We start from the raw sequence: 20,502 nt of genomic DNA on the forward strand, positions 1-20,502 counted from the left end.
TGCTAGTGCCCACACCCCCTAAGGGTTGCTAATTTAGCTAAATACATTGTAATAACAATAGTAACATATAGATAATATAAACCTTACACACACACACACACACACACACACACACACACACAAACATTCAGTTTAGACTTGCACAATAAAACATTTCCCAAAAACATTACGAGACTGACTTTCTAGCACAATGAGTGCAGACTAATTTTAGGAATACTATTGCTGAAGGGTTACTTGTTCCTCTATGTCAGTAACTTAAATACAAACAATTTATATTAAACTATTTCTCATTAAACTAAAAATATTTCAAATTGTGTACAATTTTCAAACTGTTACGTTATATGATATTTGTTGTCCTGGCTTGCCCCACGCATCAGTATCGTATTATTATAGTATAGACACTATGTGGATTTCCTATCCGCAGATAAACAAGATTACAAATCGGGCAATCCCTGGTTATGCACTAGCATTCGTCGTCTTGGGAAGTCCCGCCCTTTAACTACTGCGGTTGGTCGAGAGGTAAAAGGCTTAGCCTCGGCGGCACCTGATTGGCTGTTAGAGCTTTCTGTTTTGGTTGCAGGCCAGGAGTCTGGAAGGGGAGGGGAGCCGTCTAGCTTCCGGTTTTTGGCTGAAACTGACACACAATGAGTCGGGAACAGCGAGAGAAAATCCTTCTGTAAATAAACAGTCACCATACCGGAGGACCATGGAGGATCAGGTAACGCGGCTGATTTCTGTTTTTCCCTTTTTGTTTGCTAAACTTTAAACATGTGGCTCCGTGGGATTCCTCAGCAGGGGGACTATGCACCGACAGCGGCGCTGGTCTGGCGAGTCGGGCACACACATCCCCCGCAGCTCTGCGACTTCAACCGGCTGCGCATATTCCAACTATGTCGGTATTTAGGGGCGTGCAGTCGGCGGAAGGGCCAGCTAGCGCGTTAGCCAGCGTTGCACGCTAGACGAGGCGCACAAGTCCCGTTGGATAGCACAAAGGACGTTGCGTTTACTGCTCGCCCCGGCCTCGTAGAGCCGACGGAGGCTGACCCAGCGGCGCGGAGTAGGACGCGCAGATTGAAAGCCGCGTCTGTTGTCGCGTGGGGGCGCGCGCAGACTAGAGGCGTGCGCGAGCGGCTGCGGCTGCGCGAGCGGCGCCGGCTCAAAGCGCCGCGCGGAGGTCTGGGCGGAGGAGCGGGAATCCGCCTCCATGCAGGGCGGTTCATTGTCGCCTCCCTCCCTCCTCTTCACCCCCCCATCCGAGGCGAATAAAAGCCCATTAAAGGCCAGCAGGACCCGTCACTGGTGTATTAGTAGCGGTGCTGATGTTTTAACGGGGAGATGTTAACGGACCGAGAGCTGCCGGCCTGTCGGTGCTGTAGCGCCTGACTGTTAAAGCCGGACCTTCCGCTCCCCACATTCAAGCCGTTAAACGTTACGCAGTCCCCCCCCCCCCCCCCCCCCCCCCCCCCCCGTTTCTTTCTAGGAGCTGATATTAACATCCTTTATTAAATGACACCCCTAAAAGAGCCCGAAATTCCGCTGAGGGAAGACCGGATCTCTCTCTTTGTTTTCACACAAACTTTTCAGCGTGTCAGTCACAGCTGAACTGAAGGTGGTTATTAGGGGCTGAAATGTGCGCTACATGCTCGGAGACTCCTGTGCTCTTTACTTTATACTTGGCGGTAGCTGCGATGGTTAATGTGGCAGTCGTGCAGAATTGTGGCTGGTGGCCGGGTGTTCGTGGTGGAGCTGCGTGCCTCCGTCACCGGGTGTTCGTGGTGGAGCTGCGTGCCTCCGTCACCGGGTGTTCGTGGTGGAGCTGCGTGCCTCCGTCACCGGGTGTTGCTGGTGGAGCTGCGTGCCTCCGTCACCGGGTGTTCGTGGTGGAGCTGCGTGCCTCCGTCACCGGGTGTTCGTGGTGGAGCTGCGTGCCTTCGTCACCGGGTGTTGCTGGTGGAGCTGCGAGTAATTCCAGGACGGAAGGGCCCCAAACGCCTTTGTGAGATCTGCGGGAACTCAAGTTAAAGGGTCAACGTCGGACGCGTCCGTACTTAATTACTTACTTAGTTACTTACTGTGTGTGTGTGTCTATATATATATATATATATATATATATATATATATATATATATATATATATATATATATATATATATATATATATATATATAATATTGTGTGTGTGTGTGTGTGTGCGCATGTCACTCTGTATGTTTACATCAGATTTATGATGCATCCTCAGCGATTCTCAAATACACTTTTATAAATAGTGTTTTTTAAAAAACCAGTGCAAATATAAACAAACGCTTTATTGCTTAAGATTTACATTTAGATTCAGACCTTTAAATATGTGTCAGTAACTTGGTTTTTATTGCTGGAGATCAAAATACATTAGAATTTATGAATAAATAAAGCAGCCTTGTGGCACCAGGAGCTTGATGAATCTGCTCCGATCAGCTAGATGTGTTTGGCGTCTACAATCCCAGATGTACGGTTCCTCCTAGTCCCTAGATTTCCTGCAGTCTCCAGTGTGCACTAGATAGGTACCCTGTTATCCACGTCCCCTCAGAAGGATGTGCTCTTGTCCTTGTTAGACCATTATCTAATTTCTTGACCTTTGGCATCAGGAAGAAAGTCTCATTTAGAAGGACACAGGGAAAAATGACGCTGTTGTCAGGGAGAGTCACTGGTGACGTAAGGCCTTAAACAGAGTGGGTAGTGATTATCTCACCTCTCTGTGTTATCAACTCTTAAAAACAAAGAGGAAGAGAGAGAAAGGCCTTAAACCAGTTAATACTTCTAATAAACTTCAAGTGCATTTTTAAAAGGGCACACTTCCTAAGGAAGTTCAGGCTCTTTGATCTCTGCAACAGGATGGTAGGCGTATGATAGTGGTGTGCAGCGGTATGCTAAGTGGTGTGTGTGTGTGTGTGTGTGACGGGATCACTAGCTGGCTGTTAGCTGTTAGCCACACCGGTAGAAGATGATTTTTTTTAAGCCAGTTTTGTTACTGACTAGGTTTAAGCATGGTGATTGATCCTGTTAGTAGTCATTTCTCCAGCTGACATGTTGGGTTTATTGTGGTCTGTGAGTGAGCTGTTTGGTTGGGTGTGGAAGGTGGAGGTGATGGAGACCCTCTGAGGTTTCATGGGTGGACACCGTCTGCAGGGTCATGGTTGGAGGAGCCATCCACGCTGCCCATGGTGGTGCGTTTTCTGCCCTTCGTGCATTTTGACAGGAGAGCTCTGTGTTGTTCGGTGTCCTCTGTGTACATGTTTGTTTGTGAACATGACGGTTCCTACTGATGGGTTTTATTTACCTCATGTGCTCAGGGCAGCAATTCCACCTCCACTCAAACCAAAGTGTGAAAGTGAGAGTGTGTGTGTGTGTGTGTGTGTGTGTGTGTGTGTGTGTGTGTGTGTGTGTGTGTGTGTGTGTGTGTGTGTGAGAGAGAGTGTGTGTGAGAGAGAGTGTGTGTGTGTGAGAGTGTGTGTGTGTGTGTATGTGTGAGAGTGTGTGTGTGTGTGTGAGCGTGTGTGAGTGAGTGTGTGTGTGTTCGAGTGGACGATGATGTCAGGCAGCATTAGAACTGTGTAGAAATTAAGGGTGGCAGGTCTTTCCCGACATGGGACACAGCATCTGTATCAGCGGGACAGCTCGGTGCAGGACACCGCGTCTCTCTCTGCAGGACTTCCCAGTGCAGGACAGTGTATCTCTGCAAGACTTCCAACACGCAGGACAGAGCATCTGTCTCTATGGGACTTCCCAGCAGGGGACGGAGTTTCTGTCTCTGTGGGACGTCCAGCATGTGGGACGGAGTGTCTGTCTCTGGGGGGAGGGGGGGGGTGTAACGGAGACGAGCAGCTCTGCCTTTAAGAGCATTATAGACAGAATGGACGCCACTGAGAGGATTGAACTCTGCCAGCTTTCTGGCTTTCTCCCCAGCTTTCTACCACCTCCCTCTCTCTCTCCCCCTAACTCTCTCTCTCCCCCTAACTCTCTCTCTCACTCTACCTCTCTCTCTCTCCCAGTGTGTCTCCCCTTCCACTAATCCTGCTGGATCTCCCCGTTGTCTCAGTGTGCACAAGGGGAACAGCTCAAAGCAGCTAACCCTAACCCTGGAGCCTGCCATGCTGGACATGATGAGGCCCGTCTGGGCCGTCATCCTCTCTGCCGCCACCGCCGTCTTTCCTTCGGGGCCCCTCCTCCTCAGGGGCTTTTAATTTGACATGCTGACCACGTTGACCCGCCTGGCAGCTGTGTGCTATGGGAGGAAGTAGAAATGTGGGCACTTTTCTTTATTGTTCTAGCGTTATTGATAAGATACTTTTATTTACTCTCTATCTTGAGGATATGGTGCAAAACTCTTTCTGTGCCGCTTTATTAATACCTGCTCAGCTACCATGTCCCAAATTTGTAATTGATTCCTTGCATTATACATTTTTATTATTATTATGAGCTTAGTATAATATGATCCTATTATGTTTTTATTATAAGCGTAATATAATATTATCATCATATTATGTTTTTATTGTTGCGAGCTTGTTACCAATCTTAGAGACAGTGGTTTCAAGTCAAATCTCCACAGGATTTGAAAAAAGCTTGTTTATTAATTTATTCGTTTAGATTTCTATTTTTGTCAGACCCTTTTACCCAACGTGACCTGCATGTGGGCCACACGGCAGGAGAGTGGTGAGTGTACAGCGTTCGGATGGGCTTCAGTAACAGATCAGTGTCAAGAGAATGCGTGAAGGCATTGGGCAGGGCGTGAGGGCATTGGGCAGGGCGTGAGGGCAGGGGCAGGGCCTGGGTATGGTGTGGTGTGTTATGAGGTCAAGGGTATGAATGGTCCAAGCACCACACAGTGTACTTCGGAGAACCTAACAAAGGGGTGGAGACACAGCTCCTGCACACCTACAAACATCAGGAACCTCTGACTGAGCAAGTCTGGTGATCAGGTTCTCATGGATCTGGGTGTCTCATTCCCTCTCTCTCTCTCTCTCTCTCTCTGTGTCTTTCTCTCTATATCTCTTGTGTTTCTTTCTCTCTCTCTCTCTCTCTCTCTCTCTCTCTCTCTCTCTCTCTCTCTCTCTCTCTCTCTCTCTCTCTCTCTCAGTGTACGGTACAGGTGAAGCTAGAATTGGGCCACCGGGCCCAGTTACGGAAGAAAGCCACATCTGAGGGCTTCACTCATGACTGGATGGTGTTTGTACGAGGTCCAGAGAACAGTGACATCCAGCACTTTGTGGATAAAGTTGTCTTCCGCTTGCACGAGAGTTTCCCCAAACCCAAGAGAGGTGGGTCTCTGTGTACAGCCTCACGCCATCCGTCTAGAAAATGGGTGGGAATCTGGTTACCTGCTTGTTAATGTGGGGCAATAAAAGTGTGTACTGCCCTGCTGAGACTTTACTTCTGATCATAATGTAGTGTACCTAATGGAGATAACCAAAGTGTTTTGGTGTAAGGCATGTTGGATTAGGGCCGGCACCACGTCCTAACAGGTAGTGGGCCTCCAGGATGGAGTCTGGGCAGCCCAAGAGTGCTGAGTGTCCTGGAGTCTGTGCTCATGTGAGCTGCACAGATGAGGTTGACTGTGCTTGTTGATTGCAGTGTGTAAGGAGCCGCCATATAAGGTTGAGGAGTCAGGGTATGCCGGGTTTCTCATGCCCATAGAGGTCTACTTCAAGAACAAGGTAAGGGTGCTCTGATACACACGCTGGTGCTCTGATACACACACTGGTGCTCTCACACACACACACACTCTTGGCGTCACTCCCTGGTCGTTTTCGTGCCCTTCTGCTCTGCTGCACTCTCTGGGCAGCGTGTGGACAGTGTCGGTGTTCATAGCGACGTGACCCATGCACACCTTCCATCCAGGCATTATCAGCCGTGCCAAGGTATCAGATATGGCAGCTTTAAAACAAAAATAATTAAAAAAAAAAAACAAACCTATAAAATCAAGTCCCATTCGGTGGCCCTAGGCTGCTTGTGGCAGGCTTTGAGATTCAGTGTTGAGATTCAGTGAATGAATGATTCATTCATTTCAGTTTGCTTTTCCAGATGTTATAAAATCACAGCTAGAATTGGTCTCTTGTGTGTATGATATGGTGCCTGTGTGTGTTCTGTATTATTTGTGTGAGTATGTGTGCTTGCTTGCTTGTGTCTGGGGTATAAACATACATTTTCAATTACATTATTATTCTGAATTATTCTTTTTATATAGGAATTATATTATTATGAATTATTATATGCATATATTCATTATATTGTTATTCTGAATTAGTATATGCATACATTAATTATATTATTACTCTGAATGGAAATGCATGTAGGAGGAGCCAAAGAAAGTTCTTTTCAACTATGACCTTTTCCTGAACCTGGAGGGCAACCCACCTGTCAATCACCTACGCTGTGAGAAACTCACCTTCAACAACCCCACCCGAGACTTCCGGCGCAAGCTGCTCAAGGCTGGAGGGGTGAGTGAAGCATGCTGGGGGTTGGAGTTTTCAGGCGAGAAATACCTTGCAAATATTACGAGTTCATTAAATAGTAACTCCCCTGTGTCCTGTTACTCATTATTCCAGGACACAGATCTCCAGTATATGCTGTGCTAATGCCAAGCAGAGGCTATTTTTTTTCTCTCTGATTGACTGGAAACTGAGACACAGCAAAGTGCACCGTTGAACAGGGTTAACTCTGCTTAGCGACACAGCTGTGAGATACAGGAAGTAACCTTGGTACTGAGACAAGGCAGCTAGACAGAGATGCCTGACTGTGTGAACCTCTGCTGGGAGAAGCCCAGATCTGGTGCCTGGAAATGCTCTCTGAGCCTTTGTCTGTTTTTCTCCCCCCCCCCTCCCCCCAGATCATGGTAGTGCCGGAGGGGTCAGAGGTCGTGACCCGGCCGAGTCCAGACTACCCCATGCTTCCGACCATCCCCCTGTCTGCCTTCTCCGACCCCAAGAAGAGTAAAATCTCCCAAGGCCCCAAGGTTGTACACCAGCCGTCTGAGGCCCTCAGCACTGTTCATCCTGTTCTTCCCCATCTCTCTCCATCATTACGCCTCACTCAGTGTAACAGTGACAAGTATATTGGCCACGCCCATAGGCGGGCTGTTGGCAAGATCAGGTTTCACCTTGTTTTTGTTAATCCCAGATCATTCAGAATGCTGCAGACCTAGAGCATCATCATCATCGCAGATAACATTTGTGTTTTGGCTCTGAACTCGGGGTTATTGATTTGAAATGCAGAGACCATGAGGTCAAAGTGCACTGTAGCCTCTTTAATTCCAGGAAGCTTTAGTTTTGTGCAGCACAACAGCACAAACATTGTAACTGGACCACTGCAGCGGACGTATCCTAAACCACACCTGCTGCTCTTCTGCTTATCCCAAACCACACCTGATGCTCTTCTGGTAGCCTGCTACTTCTGCTACTACACCTGCTGCTACACCTGCCCAGCAGTGTGCACACGTGTGGGTTGCAGTGATGGAGCAGTTCAGGGTGGAGTTACACAGTCCTTCTGCCCTTAAAGTACAGAATATTGTTCTTTATTACGCATAATTCTTTCGAATCAGTGTGGAACTTTTATTGGAAATTAGCTTTTTTTTAATGCTTGAATTGCAACTTATGAACTTTGCAGCATATGGTGCATTAAAGGAGATGTGTGTCAGTTTAAATGACCCCCCCCCCCTCTCTCTCTCTCTCTCTCTCTCTCTCTCTCTCTCTCTCTCTCTCTCTCTCTCTCTCTCTCTCTCTCTCTCTCTCTCTCTCTCTGGACAGGAGCTCCTAAAAGATAACAGTAGCAATTCTAAAGCTTCCAAACCCCACAAGCTGGCCAAGGAGCATCGCGAGCGCCCTCGTAACGACTCCGACAGCAAGACTTCGTCTAAAGGAGACGCTGAACGAGACGGTGGCGTCAGTAAGGGCAGCCGTGAGCCTTCGTCCTTCTCTTCCTCATCCTCGTCGAAAAAGCCAGAGATCAAAGTAAAACAGGAAACTAAAGCCCTTCCCAAAGCTGCATTCAAAGAACCCAAGTTGTCTCTGAAGGAGCCCAAAATGGAGGGGGCATCCCCTAAAGGAGGCGGGACAGGGGGCGGCACTGGAGGAGGGGTGGGCGGTGCTTCATCAGATAGCAAGTCTTCCAGCAAGCGCCCTTCTAATGCTGATTCGCCAAAACCCGGTATCAAGAAGCCCAAAAAAGGCATAACGGAGGGGTCGAAGAACTCGGGGGGCGGGGCATTCCCTGGCACCTCCCCCCGTGTCTCCTCCTCCACCACCACACCTGGGTACGGAGAAAAGAAAGGCTCGAAGGACCGGGCTCGCTGGGCAAAGGGCAAGCAGGACACGCAAGAGGTCAAGGAGCCGAAGAAACCACCTGAAACGGATGACTCCAACTCGGATGACGAGGTCTCGTCCAAGTCTGAGGTGAGCACAAGGCCTGCTGTGGCCTGGCTGGGGGGGGAGGGGTCCTCTAACACGCCCTTCCTCCTTTCTCTCTTCATCGTATTTCTTATATTCCCCCTTCTCATTCTCTCCCGCCCCACAGCAATCTGCCCCCTCAAGTCCATCAAACTCCAGTTCTAGTTCGGACTCCAGCTCTGACTCTGACTTTGAACCACAGCAAAAACAAGGTCAAGGTAAGCCAGGAAGTCATGCATATGCATATCCCACTGATTGAGGCCCCGCCCATCGCCTTGCACATCAGTAGATGCCAACAGATGCCACATTCTCTAACTGAAACCCTGTTTAGTACCTATAAGAACTCCAAACAGGTTATTGCATGTGCAGAGTGTAAGTGTTGTAGTGGCTGTCAGACAAGGGTCAAGTTTAGATTGTAGATGTAGTGTGAGTCACCTGCTGTTTTTTATCTCAGTAGGATTTGTGTCCGAGATTTTTACCACCTTCCTTTATAGATTACGGTTAGCCTGGCGCTAGTGGGCTTATGCCAGCGATCATGATGCTGTTCAATAAAGCAGCTTCTTTAAGTCCAAGTTTAGTCTCCGAGTTTAGTCTCGCTTAGGGGGACCCTGTCCTTAAGTGATATGTAAATGACCCTGTCCTTAACTGACCTGTAAATGACCCTGCCCTTAAGTGACCTGTAAATAACCCCTGTCCTTAAGTGATATGTAAATGACCCTGTCCTTAACTGACCTGTAAATGACCCTGCCATTAAGTGACCTGTAAATAACCCCTGTCCTTAAGTGATATGTAAATGACCCTGTCCTTAACTGACCTGTAAATGACCCTGTCCTTAAGTGTCCTGTAACTGACCCTGTCCTTAAGTGTCCTGTAACTGACCCTGCCCTTAAGTGTCCTGTAACTGACCCTGCCCTTAAGTGACCTGTAAATGACCCTGCCCTTAAGTGACCTGTAAATGATCCTGCCCTTAAGTGACATGTAAATAACCCCTGCCCTTAAGTGACATGTAAATAACCCCTGCCCTTAAGTGACCTGTAAATAAACCCTGCCCTTAAGTGACCTGTAAATGACCGTCCTTAAGTGACCTGTAGATGACCCTGCCCTTAAGTGACCTGTAGATGGACCCTGCCCTTAAGTGACCTGTAGATGACCCCTGCCCTTAAGTGACCTGTAGATGACCCCTGCCCTTAAGTGACCTGTAAATGACCCTGCCCTTAACTGACCTGTAAAGGACCCCTGCCCTTAACTGACCTTTAAATGACTAAATGACCCTGTCCTTAAGTGACCTGTAACTGACCCTGTCCTTAAGTGACCTGTAATTGACCCTGCCCTTAAGTGACCTGTAACTGACCCTGCCCTTAAGTGACATGTAAATAACCCCTGCCCTTAAGTGACCTGTAAAGGACTAAATGACCCTGCCCTTAAGTGACCTGTAAATAACCCCTGCCCTTAAGTGACCTGTAACTGACCCTGTCCTTAAGTGACCTGTAACTGACCCTGCCCTTAAGTGACCTGTAAATAACCCCTGTCCTTAAGTGACCTGTAACTGACCCTGCCCTTAAGTGACCTGTAAATGACCCTGCCCTTAACTGACCTTTAAATGACTAAATGACCCTGCCCTTAACTGACCTGTAAATAACCCCTGCCCTTAAGTGACCTGTAACTGACCCTGCCCTTAAGTGACCTGTAAATGACCCCTATCCTGAAGTGACCTGTAAATGACCCCTGTCCTTAAGTGACCTGTAAATGACCCCTGTCCTTAAGTGACCTGTAAATGACCCCTGCCCTTAACCCTATTATGCAGAAGCGCCCCCTAGTGGGCCCGCCGGCGGGCCCAGCTCCTTTACGGCGATATAAAACATATTAAACATTAATGAATCTCCGAACAAAAGCGCTTAAATCAAAATTTCCTATCCCATCTACATGCCTACCGAGTTTCAGCCGTCTACGTGCAGCCGATCGCGAGATATCCGGCTTTGAAGTTGACCACAAAAGTGCACCCCGCGAGGGGGTCTCCCGACATATCCGTTTACAAAACATATTTATGTTGTGAAATGTCTTAATGTTTTGTCACCTAAAAATCGTTTACTAATAAGGCTTTAATTTAAGACCTTAACAGCGTAGATCCGTTGTGGTTAAGTACCTTAAAAAGCTTGCTCACCTCACTGCAAAATTTTCCAAAATCCGCTTCCTGAATGAGACACTCCGACAAATCTGCCCCCTAAGCGTCACAGAAGCATTCTTAACGCTGATTTGACCCCTCATTACAAAGCTGCAGCGGTTCTGCTTTGATTTGAGTGGTTTTTATTGGTCTAAAGTGGGGTAGTGACTTTGAGTGACAGGTTTTACAACCTCTCCCACGGCGAGGTGCGAAGGGGAGGGGGGGAGGGTGAACCAATAAGCCCACAGAGACAAGCTGGCGCCTCAGAAGTGATTGAAAGCTGTTCTAACCAATAGTGTACATCCTTCCGAAGCTAGCCAGCCCTCATATGACATGATTGGTCAAGTATATTTTTAAATTGAGCCCTCGGAAACTGGCGCTTCATTTCCAATTTCGGCCGCTAGCATAGCAACATAAGCTAACCCTTTGCTAACCTAAGCTAAGCTCCCCAGAACACACTGTTCGGCGAAACTGAAGCAGCCATGGATTATTTTGTTCGTTTTTATGCGGATTGTGGATACTTTTGAACATAAACGGATTACTTTGTGTGGAATATATGAGCAATTTTCGGAATTTTCGCCAACCCGGAAGTAAGACGGTACACCGGCTACGACGCGATTCTACGTACTGTGAGTAACAATGGATAATTTTTCATAAGCGATATTGTACAAAATATATATTCTAATACTAAACATTAACTAAGCGTTAGATTATAAACAGTTTTAGAGCGTTTGAGTGCTGCAGCACTCTGTATCGTGTCGGATGCTACCGGAGTTGGCTACGGTAACCTAGCTTATGCTGTCGGACTATATTGGACATAAATATGATATCATAACGTTCATATTTGGACATGAAATTTAGTCATTGGAATTTTCTGGTCTTGCTGTAATATGTGCAGCATTGTTGTTTGTCGTAGCTCCTCGGTTTCGTGTAAGGAATTTGTTGGCATGTTAGCTTAGTTGGCTAATGGTGTGTGTTGGGTGTGGCATATTTAGACATGGGTGTGGTGCACTTGACATACCTTGGATAAAGCTGAATAACTTTTCAATGCTTGCATGGATTTGCTCCATTTTTTCTGTGTTGTTAGAAAATACCCTAGCGAAATTTATTGTAATTTCTGATACCTAATTTGAATAACTATGTGAATATACATTCCAGTCATGTTCAAGTTCAAGTCAGCATTTGTGACATTCCTGGCATATTAGCATCTGCAATAGAGGCTCTAAAATAAACCAAATTATGTGAATATGATACTGAAGTGTATTAATATGTTCCCCCAACTGCCTACTTCAGTTTGAGCCATGAATGATAATTTTCCTATATGTACAACTTGAGATATCTAGTTTTAATGTGAACTATGTCAAAAATGTTAAAAATGGCCACCGGGTGTGCGAATCTGCAGTATAAGGTTAAGTGACCTGTAACTGACCCTGCCCTTAAGTGACCTGTAACTGACCCTGCCCTTAAGTGACCTGTAAATGACCGTCCTTAAGTGACCTGTAGATGACCCCTGCTCTTAACTGACCTTTAAATGACCCTGCCCTTAAGTGACATGTAAATGACCCTGCCCCTCAGTAACCTGTAAATAACCCCTGCAATTTAAGTGACCTGTAAATGACCCCTGTCCTTAGGTGACCTGTAAATGACCCTGCCCTTCAGTGACCTGTAAACTACCCCTGCCCTTAGGTAACCTTTAAATGACTAAATGACCCTGTCTTTAAGTGACCTGTAAATGACCATGTCCTTCTGGTGGAACTGCTGGTAGTTACAAGGCTGTATGAGGATCATCGTCATGTTGTTTACGTAGTCGAGCACCTTTGGAACTCCCAAGACTGCTGTACAAAACGATTTTTGTAGAAAGTGAGAAATAGGAGAGAAGGATCTCTTCAAACCTGTGCCACGGCCCTGAGTATATTTTATACATCAGTATTTCTGCTAAATGATTAAGTTGTGTTGTTGAAGTACCATAGATATCACATAATCTACTCTGCCTTGCAGGGCCACTGCGTTCTATGGTGGAGGACCTACAGTCTGAAGAGTCTGATGAAGATGACAGCAGCTCAGATGAAGAGACACCAGTCAAGAACAACCCGCCCAACCGCGACGCCAGGTCTCTACCTCTTATTGGCATCTCTCACTCTCCCTCACCTTCTCTCTCTCTTCCCTTCTCTCCCTCTTTCTCTCTCCTTCTCCTTTTCTCTCTCTTCTCCTTCCTCCCTCTCTCTTTCTCTCTCCTTTTCCTTTTCTCTCTCTCTTCTCTTCCCTCCTCTCTCTGTCCCACCCACCTAGTGTGTTTTGTTCTATTAGAAATTACACTCCTCCGTACAGTGTGAGTAGATCAAATCAAATCAAATCAAAGTTTATTTGTATAGCGCTTTTAACAACTCAAGTTGTCGCAAAGCAGCTTTACAGGGTTTACAAGGTTAACAATACTATGGGTCCAGAACCCTAATGAGCAAGCCAAAGGCGACAGTGGCGAGGAAAAACTCCCTATGATGAGAGGACAGATGAGGAACAGTATCTTTGAAGAAGCGATTTGTTTGTCTGATGTAAAAACGCCATTAATGTCTTTACAGAGCTGCTTCTGCTCTATATTTCAATGACTAATTAGTTTCCTGCAGATGGAGGGGTGGGTGACTAAATGGGATTTTATTTACTGCTTTAATATAAATGTATATCCGTTTTCTTATTGAAGGTATGAAGCTGACCTTTGACCTTTCCCTTCCCAGACTGAGCTTGGGTAGTGAGAGTGACAGCAGTGACGGCCCCCACCGCCCCAACCGAGACCCGCCAGCCCCGCCCCCAAAACATTTGCCCTGCAATAACAAGGTGAATCAAGACCCTGGTGTGGACTCTTCTAACAGTATGATGTGCAGATGGACACACAATAGAAGAATCAGTTTATTGCTAGTTTGCTCCCATGACATTTACATTTTCTGTGAGTCAAGAGTGTAAGCGGAGTCAAGAATGTAGGCTGATACCCTGTGACACGGGTTGCACAGGGTTTCAAGTGTTGCGGGCTAAGGGCCGGAGGAATGTGGCTCAACTGGAAGCTACTGGTTAGACCAGTGGGAGACTGCTGTGAGATCTCTACTGGAAGCTACTGGTTAGGTCATTGAGAGACTGCTGTGAGATCTCGACTGGAAGCTACTGGTTAGATCAGTGGGAGACTGGTGTTAGATCTCGACTGGAATCTATGGGTTAGATCAGTGGGAGACTGGTGTTAGATCTCGACTGGAAGCTACTGGTTAGATCAGTGGGAGACTGGTGTTAGATCTCGACTGGAATCTACTGGTTAGATCAGTGGGAGACTGCTGTGAGATCTCGACTGGAATCTATGGGTTAGATCAGTGGGAGACTGGTGTTAGATCTCGACTGGAAGCTACTGGTTAGATCAGTGGGAGACTGGTGTTAGATCTTGACTGGAATCTACAGGTTAGATCAGTGGGAGACTGGTGTTAGATCTCGACTGGAATCTACTGGTTAGATCAGTGGGAGACTGGTGTGAGATCTTGACTGGTATCTACTGGTTAGATCAGAGGGAGACTGCTGTGAGATCTCATACGGAAAGCTACTGATTAGACCAGTGGGAGACTGAGGTGAGATCTTGACTGGAAGCTACTGGTTAGATCAGTGGGAGACTGCTGTGAGATCTAGTCTGGAAGCTACTGGTGAGATCAGTGGGAGACTGTTGTGAGATCTCTACTAGAAATACAGAATGTGCTAATTCGTAACTAAGCTTTAATTGTCTCTTCCTGATCTCCAGGTGGCAGGCAGAAAAAGCCCAGATCCCTGTCTGAGGCAGGAGAAGGCTCTGAAGAAGGTCTACGACAAGGTAGGAAGCACACATCGGCCATTTTCATTCTGCCCCCCCCCCCCCCCCCAATCATCATATCCCCCCTCAGTCATGTTTTCTCGTACTGACCCTCTGAGGTCAGATGTTGATGTTAGATAAGAAGGCTTGCAGGGGGGTTGAGGTCAACTTTCTATTAGCATCCTGGAGACCAAACCGCTCTTAAACCATGAGGAACTCACTTTGTGGACAAAGACACAGTCATGCTGGAACAGGACAGTGTCTCCCAAAGTGTTGTTGACAAAGTTGGACACACATAATTGTCTAAAATGTCTTTGGGTGCTGTAGCATTAACATCACCCTCCAGTGGAAACAAGGGCCCCAGACCCTGATAAACAGCCCCGGACTGTTACCCCTCCTCCACCTAACTGTACTGCTGACACTTTACGTTCCAGTAGGTGGTGTTCTCCTCCACCTAACTATACTGCTGACACACTGCGTTGTGGAGTGTTTTTTGGAGATCAGCCAGTGTTAATTTTGACCGCAATTTTTGATTTAGTTTTAGTCTTAGTCTTTTGACTAAATTGTCATTTAGTTTTAGTCATAATTTAGTCCTTGGAGTTGTTTTTAGTCTTAGTCTAGTTTTAGTAGACTAATTATCAAAAGAATTTAGTTGACTAAAATATAAATGGTGTAATAGTTAGAGGTGTATTCAACTAAGGATTTTCATAGTCTAATCTGATTCATCAGATTTTCCCTTTAGTCGATTAATAGTCGAATCGGTTTTTTTTTTTTTTTATCTAGAGCACCTTAAACGGGATCCCGTTCTCATCCAGGACTTTTTTCCACTTCAAAGTAAAAACCTAAAACACTCAGATAGATAAATGAATAAACATGGTAGGTTGGCTTTATTCAGCTTTTATTTATTTACTTATTTATTTTTTTATGAAACGTTAGAGAACATTAACTGTCAGTGCGCAGTGCGCATATCGAACTGTCAGACAGGCACTGTGCAAAATGTCAAATATTTTAAATAAAATATGCCTGCCTGAAAATATTTTTTAAATGCCACACAACAGCAAAAGAATTATAAGGAAAGGTTCAAGTAAAGGGGTTTAAAAAGCAAGCAAACAACAACAACAAAAAATGTTTATAGGCCTACTTGCCGAGACGCACCGCAATGAGACGAGATGACACGACCGAAATGACAAACGGCTGAACTGTTTTTTTTTTCGCCTTACGCATTTTAAATGGTATGCCATGTTGGTTGTTGTCGTGCGAAATGAAAGATGTTGATGACATAGCATGCACTTTACTTTGTTTGATTCATCTTTATCTTTTTCAAAATACTTCTGAAATTTTTTTTTGTAGCCATTATAATCTCGGCAGATGCTGACTATCCTGTAGCGTGTTCAGCTCCGCTCATTTGGACTGTGCAACTGCAGGGTGTGATTTATTAATGTGTAGTAAGGAAGATGCCTATTGTTAATGCGCACACATCATTTAAAAATATTTAATAACAGAAATTAGGATGATTTTATTTGACAAACGGCTATAATGAAAACAAAGACATTTCATGTAACAACTAATTCTTAGCAGCATCCTTGGGCACCCCCATGAAGTTAGAATGGTACATTCGACTATGACGTTCATAGTCGACTAGAGGGTATAGTCGACTATAGTCGAATCAGCAACTATTGCAGGTCACCCCTAGTAATAGTCATTATATACACTTGCACAAAATGAAACATTAACCAGTTACGGAATATTATTGTTTGTATGTGCAATATATACAAAAACAGATTTCCAACTTTATTGACCTGAACTTATAATTATTGAACATAACAATAACAAAACATATGGAGTTTGTTATGAACAATGCATATTACATTCTACAGTATATAAAACTGGGTGCCGTAAAAACAGCAATGCCATAGCCCGCAGATGAAGTTTTATTTGTCGTATTTTACCTGACATCATCATCCCACATGGTTTACACACCGTCTTGTGTTTCTCAAAGTAAAAGGAGAAACGTGTCCGCTCATCTTTCTCCCTGCTGACATTGTCGAGTTAACTTTGAGTTGAATTTCATGAGTGACCACAGTTCACAGGCTGGTATGGTCTTCCCGGGTTCTGTGCGATGTGAAGACGTTAGTACTGATTGGACGGTTACCCGGTTTGTCCCACCTCTCTGTGTACACTAAAGTAGTTACGGTTGGATCTCTTCTTAACTTATCCCTACCTTTCACTAAACTAAATCAGGTCTGCTTGAATGTCGTTGCTGGTCAATATTTTCGTCTCGTTTTTATTCATTGACGAAAATGTCCCTTAATTTTGTCATCGTTTTTATCCCTTTGCATAGTTTTTATTTAGTTATTGTTTCATTTTCGTCATGAAAAAAAGGTTCGTTGACAGACTATGATAAAAATTATTTGTCAAGGAAATTAACACTGGGATCAGCCTGCCCGATCTCCTATCAGACTTCCAGATAGTGAGATGTGAGATATCACTCCAGAGAACATGTTTTTCACATCTCCAGTCATAGCCTGGCACACGGTGATCAGGACCCACTGGGAACCTGTTTCCTGGAGCTCCCCACACAAACTTGCAGTGCTGGCGTTGCCTTCAGAAGCGGTTTGGAAGTCCGTAGTGATGCAGTTTGGCGGCTGGAGATTTTTACTTCTGTTTTGAGGTTGAACTGCTGTTGCTCCAAGATGCCTCTGGTGTCCACACACTTCTGGCCATGTAGTGTGTGTATTTCTAAAGGTTTCGAGACGCCTATTCTTCTCTGTCTTCCCCTCACAAGATCCCCCCTTTTCTCTCTGTCACACAAACACACATATACTCACAAACTCGTGTGTGTGTGTGTGTGTGTGTGTGGTTAAGGCCTACACGGAGGAGCTGGTGGATCTTCATCGTAGGCTGATGGCGTTGAGAGAGCGTAATGTCCTACAGCAGGTGTGTGTACGCCAGCACACACCACATTCTGTGTGTAGTGAAATATATGAGCGGTAGTGTTTGAAACTTGTGTGTGTGGGGGTGTTGATAACGGCTGATGTGAGTGGTGCAGAGTGTGAGAAAATGTGGTTGTGTGTGTGTGGTTGCGAGTCTGTGTGTGTGTGTGTGTGTGTGTGTGTGTGTGTCTACAGGTGAGGCAACCACGGTGTTTCTTATTAAACACTTATATTTCATCACTTCAAGGGAACAATGCAATAGTCCAGGAGGCTGTAATAATAGCTTCAGTGCTACATCTGTAGTCTTTTTAGTACTCAGTCAGTAGTCTCTTCATTGACAGAAATAATTGAACTAACTGTAAACAAAGCACTGAATACTCTGAATGCATGACTTATGTATGGAACTGTGAATAGTGAGTTAACTTTGTGTTTTGTGTTGCCCTCCAGATTGTGAACCTCATTGAAGAAACTGGGCACTTCAACGTGACCAACACCACTTTTGACTTTGACCTGTTCTCATTGGACGAGTCTACTGTCCGTAAACTGCAGAGCTACCTTGAGGCCACTGCCACGTGACAGGAAGTGGTTGTTTTCAGGGGTGGGGCTTGTCCTCATTTGACATTTCAAGGAGGGGGGTGTGGCTCAAGGTTGCAGAGGAAAATAAACAGTGGATGAACAAGGATAAAAATGGAAGAAGGGATGAAAATCACACATGTCAACGGTTAAAAATGAAGAGGCGCAGAGCAACACGGAGGCACACCTGTTAGTGTTTGTGAAGATCTGAAGGCGCCAGAAGCCACTTTTCCTTTCGAACTGCGCTGTAGTGTGGGTGGGTGTGGCTAGAGTGTTGTGAAATCCAGGAGGCGTGTCCTACGTGTCTTCTGTTAACACCCACCCACACCTCTTTTCATTCGCCTGTGGAAACATGGTCGCCCCCCTCCACCCACAGCATGTTTCAAGTGTCACGTTGGTCTGTGTGTGTTATTTTATGTGTGTGTGTTTTGTGTGTGTGTGGGTGTGTGTGTGTGTGGGTGCGCACGCACATGTGCACTCGCATCACTCCGGTCCTCTGCAACTGTCCGTTTTCCTTTGCCGTTTGCGTGTCTGAGTCCGTGCAGAGTTGCCATGCTCACGGCCGATGCCGCCGCCTTTTGATATTTTATTTTTGTACTGACGTCTCTGAAGTATTTTCCATGGAGGCAAACCACGTGAGGTGTGAATGTGTGTGCGGTCTAGGGCTAGTGTTTTAGTGCCTTTACCAACCAGCCAACTGCCTGCGTTTCAGAGGAGTGTTGTGAAATGGTGTGTTGCCCCCAGCAACGCTACCGAAGCACCGAATTCCCTCTTTTTTTCATGTGCAGCACCTAGAAGACTAGTGACTTGCTCTCAGTGACTAGTGACTCTCTCAGTGACTAGTGACTCTCTCAGTGACTAGTGACTCTCTCTCAGTGACTAGTGACTCTCTCAGTGCTTCTGGTTTCTATCAGTCAACGGGTCTCCCTGTTTTTTGTCAGTCTGTATTAATTAATATTGATCCAAGTAAGTTTATTTGGAAGAATCCTTGAGTATTGTACATTGTGCAATGTGGGGACATAATTGGTAATCATGGTTAGGACTTTGTGCTGTGGTGTGTGTGTGTGTGTGTGTGAGAGAGAGGGTCTGCACTGGCTCTGGGGGTAATTGTGAATGGTATGAACTCATTTCCTATGTCCACCACGGGCTTCTGGGCTCAATTGTGTGTGTAGAGTGCAGATAAGTGTGGTTGTGCCCCGGGGCTCCTGGGAACTCCACCACTACCAGTCTTCAATAATTTCTGTTTTTTGGTCTTTAGCATTCTAATGCTAATAGCTTTAATAGGGTCATTGGCCTGATCCTCTGACTTAATACCCTTTACCTTGATCTTACACAGGGTTGTGTGTGTGTGTGTGTGTGTGTGTGTGTGGGAAGGCGGGCCGTTGGAAACAACCCCTCTTGGTTTTTCCTCTGCTCCGGTTTGCTTTTGTATGGGCATAAAGAGAACCTGCTGGTTGTGAAATTGACCTGAACACACTCTTTCTCTGTCTGCCTGTGTCTGTCTCTCTCTGTCTGTCTGTCTCTTTCTCTCACTGTTTTCTGTACTCTAGTGTGTGAACTTTTGACTCCTAGGTCCGAGTTTATGAACTCTAACCTTTGACCGGCCATTTAAGGTCATGGAGTGTTAGGGTCATGGGGGCAGTGGGCGGGGTTAAATAATAGCTATGAGAGAAACCCTAAATACCCCCATGACTAGTCAGAATTTCAAATTGGTTTAGTTTATAATTTTTGTTCATATATACCTCTGCACTTTTTTGGCTATGGTGATTTGAAATACTTAAGTAATTACATGAACTGTATTTTAAAAACTTTTATACGATATTTACATCCAATATGTCATTTAATTTTTTTTTTTATTATTTTTATTATTATTTGCGTCGCATGTTGTGATTGCAGACCGAAACGTGGCCATTAGATCTTAAGACTGTTATTTTAGACCGCTTGTTTCTGAACGTGTTGTGCGTCGAGAAGTTACCGCAGTTTCGTCAGCCAGTTTTGGCGAATTGTGTGTTTGTTGTGGCCTGTCGCTCATCTTCCACCACTCAGAAGTATTTTCCGTCATATACTGTGCATCGCCAATCGATGTGTATTGTGTAGACTTAGGAGCACTGAACACTGAACACTAATTCTCCTGCACCCGTAGTCAGTATTCAGGAGACACTTTGGACTTCTCGATCTCAGTCTCACTCCGAGAGACGAAGTACAGCTTGGAGTGAGAAAGTCCATGAATATTACATATTTACAATAAACCGGGGTGAGTTGTACTCTGTGCTGGTTTAAAACTAGCTCAAAACGGCGGGTTGTCCTGAATGGTTGGTTTTCCTTTTCAGTACAGAGATCGCCGCGGAAGAGAGATCTAACGCTCGGTGGTTCTTTTTGTCTGTGACTGGGGTGTGGGCGGGGTTGGGGCTGGGGCTGGGGCTGGGTGGGCGGGGTGCAGGTGTTGGGTGGGCGTGGCTACGATGGGTGGGCGGGGTGCAGGGGTTTGGTTTGTTCTGATAACGTGGTCGAATGCCACCGGAACAGAAGAGCAGCTGGAAGTGGACTTGTCGAACCTGGAAATACAGTGCCACCATGTGGTCATTTAATGCTACTTTAAACGAG

The 20,502-nt window shown here is 45.8% G+C and overlaps 1 protein-coding gene across 1 annotated transcript; it reads left to right on the forward strand.

Moving 5' to 3' along the window:
• The first annotated feature begins 609 nt into the window (after window positions 1-609).
• Window positions 610-20,287, forward strand: mllt1a (MLLT1 super elongation complex subunit a). Its single transcript, XM_077004297.1, has 12 exons — window positions 610-718; window positions 5,114-5,294; window positions 5,608-5,690; window positions 6,330-6,473; window positions 6,863-6,988; window positions 7,779-8,423; window positions 8,545-8,635; window positions 12,577-12,688; window positions 13,308-13,407; window positions 14,345-14,413; window positions 17,258-17,329; window positions 17,773-20,287. Exons 1-12 carry the CDS (start codon window positions 707-709, stop codon window positions 17,899-17,901), a joined length of 1,764 nt encoding a protein of 587 aa, XP_076860412.1. The 5' UTR covers window positions 610-706; the 3' UTR covers window positions 17,902-20,287.
• Window positions 20,288-20,502: the final 215 nt, after the last annotated feature.

This window comes from Brachyhypopomus gauderio, chromosome 4 (assembly GCF_052324685.1).
Source record: "Brachyhypopomus gauderio isolate BG-103 chromosome 4, BGAUD_0.2, whole genome shotgun sequence".
NCBI lineage: Eukaryota > Metazoa > Chordata > Actinopteri > Gymnotiformes > Hypopomidae > Brachyhypopomus > Brachyhypopomus gauderio.

Coding starts and splice junctions, on each gene's coding strand:
- mllt1a (XM_077004297.1), top strand. Junction 6,989..7,778: donor AAATCTCCCAAGGCCCCAAG/GTTGTACACCAG, acceptor CTCTCTGGACAG/GAGCTCCTAAAAGATAACAG. Junction 12,689..13,307: donor CCGCCCAACCGCGACGCCAG/GTCTCTACCTCT, acceptor TTCCCTTCCCAG/ACTGAGCTTGGGTAGTGAGA.